The sequence below is a fragment of the Propithecus coquereli genome, unplaced genomic scaffold (assembly GCF_000956105.1).
Source record: "Propithecus coquereli isolate 6110/MARCELLA unplaced genomic scaffold, Pcoq_1.0 Scaffold46, whole genome shotgun sequence".
Lineage (NCBI taxonomy): Eukaryota > Metazoa > Chordata > Mammalia > Primates > Indriidae > Propithecus > Propithecus coquereli.
Window position 1 is genome coordinate 1622080 of NW_012150396.1, and position 5513 is coordinate 1627592.

At 40.7% G+C, this 5513-nt stretch overlaps 1 protein-coding gene across 1 annotated transcript in view; it reads right to left on the bottom strand.

The window, feature by feature from the left end:
* Nucleotides 1-1812: 1812 nt before the first annotated feature.
* Nucleotides 1813-5513, bottom strand: part of ANK2 (ankyrin 2, neuronal) — a 263985-nt gene continuing 260284 nt past the window's right edge. Inside the window, exons 46-47 of the mRNA XM_012655073.1 lie at nt 4690-4781; nt 1813-1996 (exon numbers count right to left, since the gene is read on the bottom strand). Coding sequence (XP_012510527.1) covers nt 1813-1996; nt 4690-4781 — 276 coding nt within the window. The remainder of the gene's footprint in view (nt 1997-4689; nt 4782-5513) is intronic.

Here is a 5513-nt window from a genome sequence, read left to right on the forward strand (position 1 = left end):
CAAATAACACAACAGAAATGCTTTTCTTGAGCTCCAGTGAAGGTTTTGACAAGGAGGCCATAGGGTGTCTCAAAAAGTTCCACTATGGGCCTCTCTCATTTTGGCTGCCAAAGAATGTTTTATTTCCTATCCAACTGCCAAAAAGTGCTAGCATTTGAGGCTTAGGAGATTTGGCTTGTGGGAAACCTCCCCAGGAAATTTTTTTCTCTTGGCAACATTACTTTAAATGATGAAGTGCCATTGTTTGTCACATTTGTTTTTGACAGTCGGAGCAATGAGTCATTTTTGCACAACAGGAAAAGATCAGATAATTGGAAAATGTTCAATCCCTGGAGGATAGACTCTTTTTTTTTTTTTAATTTCATCTTCATTGAATATACTTTCTTTAACAAATAACTGATTCAAAATGTATACTGTTTATATGAATATATTTGTGAATATATATATATGTTAAAATGCTACACAGCTTCAACCACTAGAGGAATAAGGAATAGGACATGGAAATCACTCAGATTGTTATAATCCCTTCTTTGAAACAAACAGAGAAGTGCACAAATGCACTTAAGAGTTTCCAAGGGAGTGTGGATTTCAAATAAATAAACCAAAAATTTTAACCCAAACCAAATTTGCAAAGATTTCTCAATCTCGTCTGCAAGCTGAAAAACAGACCCAGCTGGAAAGTGGAAAGTGTTCACTCGGCGGGGAGAAAGAATGAAAACCATTAATGTGATTAGAAGAGGGGTTTTGACTGTGGTTTTGATTTTTAAGTGCCACATGCAGGTATTAGAGAAGATAGAAACCTGGAGAAAAAAAAAGAAACCACTCCAACATAGTGAAGGAGTTTTAACCTTCATGTCGTGGGTAAATCTTGTTTCCAATGAATTATCTACAGTGCAGTGGCCAGAAGAAAGTCCCACCAGTAAGACAGTGTGGTTTGCTAAAGCAGCAATGAAAAAACTGGAAAACTACAGTAGTTATAGCTTTTAAAATACCCTGCCAGCGTGCCCCAAATCGAAAAGACCTGAAGATGCTAGAATGCCACCTGACGTAGCTGCTAGCAACTGGATACCTCCTCGTTTCCTTGTTTCCTCCTCTTCCCTTCCCCCCCTCCCTGGGAGTGGTTGCTGGAAAGAGTCATACGCGTGGCTGGCCAGCACCAGCAGTAGCTTCTTAGTTAAGACCGTTCTTTGAGGTTATTAGTCCATCTTTAACTAGGAGCAATGGCTACTCTGGAAGATCTAAGGACATGATAGGTCTGAAGTGCTTCTTTTGCAGTAAAACTGTATTATCATTCGATTGTGTTAGCAATATCGTAATTAACCATCGTTCGGCAATTTCTAGAGGCCTTTTGTTCCGTGATGCCCAGTGTAGTTATGATAGGCAGTGGTTTTAATTCTAATCTGTTGTTCATCTGAGCATTTCAGCTATATACATTGTACACGGACATCCCTCTGAAGGACTCCTATACGTCGTCACGCGAAGAGGTCTGCAGGTGAAGTTCTTCTGATCAGTGGATGTTCATGGAGCTTGTGCAGAAGCAAAGAACCATGGAGGTGGCCAGTCCCCAGCTTAGCACAGACACAACAGAGTGGTGGACACAGCATCCGGAAGGAAGGATGCTATCTTTGGTCACAAATTAGCTCAGAGTTAAAGAGGATGGGGGAGAACGAAAACAAAATGCAGTATATTTGCTAACAGTGGAAAGGCTGGGGTATCCCACGAATTTGGCTAGTTAGGTCACTCCTCCAATGAAAGAGGAAGCTGCATGTTGAGTGAAATGTGCGGTTTCTGGCGTGAGGATTGGGCAGCCCCTCATTTGGCCTCTGGCTTCAAGTCCTCGTTGCAGAAATGTCGCAGGAGCCGCTGGAGATCGTGCCGGAGGGCGTCCTGGTCTAGTGCTTCTGGTACATCCTCCAGGTGCTCCAAGTCGATGCGTTTTCCGTGCTGGTCCTTCACCACAGCCCTCTTCTGTGTGCTGGCTTTACTCATGGTTGTCCTGTGGGAAAGCAGACACGAGGGCGTTACGCTCTCTGTTACTGCTAAGCGGCAGCCGCTAGGTCTGAGGGTAACCGTCACTAGAGCACTGACTGTCTTACCTCTAGACCTTTCCATACCACACTATTAACTGCAGGCATCTTTTCATGTCTCCCTATTTGAAATGATTCAAGAGAATTTTTTTAAAGTGTGTTGGAACAACAAGTATTTTTAAACCTTAAGAAATATTTCAAATAAATGAAATCATGCTTTAAGGTGACCCTCTCAAAAAGCAACCACACGATCATTCATGTTTTGATGACGCTGCACTGATCTAACAGAGCTTGGTTGGTCCTGAGATGATGATTCCACAAGTACCTTTTGACAGGCTCAAAAGATATTGTTTTAAATTGAATTTATTTAAAACACCCATAGCTGCCAGCTTAATCCCTACCACATCCCAACCCAAAATTATGTTCTAAGAGAGCTTTCCCATGAGACATAGATCTTTAAAAACTGAAATATTATTCTATCAATATACAGGAAGGTGACTACCGACAGGAGATGATTTCTCTGCAGGCTCAGAGCCCCACGCACTCCTTGCTTTGCGTCTCCTACTGCCTTTAACCGTCTGGCGCTACCGCCTCCCTCGGCAGATTGCTGAGGGCTTCAGGAAGGGAGCTGGAACTTACTATTGCATTTCATACTCCTATCTTCCTGCATCCCTACTGGAAAACGATCATATTGTAATCTGTTCACTCTCTACTTGTAAATATAATTCTTCATTGCACAAATATTTGATGAATGTGTTTTACATGCCAGACACTATTATTATAACAAATAAGGAAATTGAATCTCAGAAAATTTAAGCAATACCCCAAATAAAATATAACAGAGTTCGCACGCAGTGGGGCAAAGCGTCCCAGTGCCTGAGTCCATAACTGCTCTGCCCGCATCCTCACTGAACACCACCGTGGGAAATGATCGGTTTTTGTAGTGTTATCCACATTTCCCTTACAGATTCCTAGTGTTCAGAAATCGGAAGTTTTGTCCACCTTCCAACACCTCTCTGCATTTGTTAAGATCATCCTGATTTTTAAAACATGGCTGCCTTCACCCAAAATACTTCCCACTTCCTTTTGGGCACCTTTGTTTCCTTCTTCCTTCTCCTTCCACGTTCTCTTACTCTCCCCTTTTCTTTGATGCTGCATTAATGATTTTATATCTGAAAGCTAATTTAAATTTGCTCCTCTTGATGAAAAGGTCAAATTTGGTTCCGATGACTGAAATCAGATTACGTTTTTCTAACTATTCGGCATTTGCTATTTTTTTTCCTCCAAAAAGGCAAATTTCTACGACTATTTCTGCTAGGAGCTGGTAGAAGCCTTTATAGCACTGGTGTTAGGGGATAAGCCTCCATCACAGGACATTTCCTGGTATTTTGTGCAGTCATATGTAGAAGAACGTGTTTATGAATATGCACACGTATGTGATCAAATGTCTTCAACGATGGATAAAGTATTGTAGGTCACAAACAGAGTTCCATAACTAGCTAGCTGTGCTAACTTAATTGAGTTGTCTACATTCCTAGCTTCAAATTCACCAGCTGTCGTTGAGAACTTCAGATTAATTGGTCTCTAAATCTATTCCAGTTTGAAGATCTCTTGATGCTAAGACATGCATGGTTTATGTGGTTTTGTCTGAATAACTGGATAAAAGACTTAAAAGTTCAGATTATAAAAGCCATTTCATCCTTAATTCATGTAGGATTTTTAAAGTTCTAAGAGAGCAATTACACTCTTTTCAATTCCTGGCTGCTGCTATTTTTCACATTTGCCTGGAGGGCGGAATTGTGACAGAACCTTTAATTTTGCTGTTCTAATTATTATGTTCTAAGGGCTTAAAATAGCTTTGCAGATTACTATACATGACAATCTTTCTCTCCTTTTCAATGAAGTGAAAAGCACATTCGTAACTTGAATCTCCATTGTGTCTTTCACTGAGAAGCTGAGAATGTTTTCTTAATCTAGAGGCTTCCAGGGCTGAGAGAGGATCAGTGAGAAGTGGGAACAGACCAAGGAACCGCGCCCACATTGACACATCGAGTCTGTGATGGAGACAGAAACAGACCAGCGCTGCTCCCAGCTGCACGGTGCTGCTCACGGCTTTCACGGCACTTTCATGACTTGGTAAAGCCCCTGGTTCCAGCATCGCTAAGAACACTCGGTGCCTAGGTATCCAATCATGCTCATGTTATTTGCCACGCACATGCAGAACCATAAAACACCTCGTTAAAAAAAAAAAAAAAAGCATGTATCATTCAAAGTAATGATTTATTAAGATTAAGCTGAATGTAGCTGGTCACAAAATTAATTTGTGATCAATGGATTAGATTCTTCTTCCTGTGCTCTCCAAATCTGTCAACACGATGGAATACCCCAGCTGGTGGCTTCAACAAATCAATGACTTGCTAAAACCCAAGGAGTCAGATTGCGTAAACGCAATCTCACTATTGCTGTGCCTTACTACTGCTTTTAAAGCATCAGGTGTGACATTCTGACAGATCACCCCTTGACCAAAGCCAGTACAGGACAGTCAGCAGTTCCCAAGGGGTTTCAGGGCATCTGTAGGGGCTCTGCCCTCTTTTTCCTAAAACTGGAAAACTTTTTACGGTGTTAGTTAGCAAAGAAAGCATCACCCCATGCTAACCCGAACCTTTTAATTACTGATCCATCCTCTTTCAGGATTTCATTCTCTACTAAACTGGGGAAGTGCACTTTCGTGTGGCTACCTGCATAACTCAAAGCCTGAAGTGAGAAAAAAAGACAAGGAGACAAAACTCATCAGAAACTATAGACTTTAAAAGAATCTATTGCTTTACTTAATTCATAGTCAGTATGAAAATATAAGCTCGAAATAAAAATAACTCCTAGAAGCAGATCTAAGTTTTGAGTTTTATTTCACAAGTGCCTTAAATTTCTCCCATTTGTGAGGGAGATTTGTTATACTACTTTATAAAAGCTGCTAATTAATATCCACATGGATTGACTTTCAATTTCCTCCTACCCTCACCCACTCCTTTTTACAGAGGAGACCCCAGTGATCAATATGATAACCAGAGGCAAAAACAAACAAGGCCCAAAGTGTGTAACTCAGATAATACATCACAGCTGTCAAAATGTGGAAGCTGAAAGTATTTAAATAAGGTGTGCTTTTAATATCCCAATGCACTCATATATAATCTCAATATATTAATATATTGTGAGTGTAGCAGTGGACACACATACAGCACCTAACTTCAAAATGTTTCAACAGCAAAAATATTTTGTAGATGTTTGCATCTGCCCACGATCCCTTAATCAAAACCTTGGGGCCAGACGTGTTTCAAAATTTAGATTTTTTTTTTCTTTTGAATTTTAGAAAGGTAATATGACGCATGTACAATCAATCGCGCACCACAAAACGACGTTTCGGCCAATGATGGATTGCACGTGTGACAGTGGTCCCAGAAGGTTACAATAGAGCTGAAAAGTCCCCAC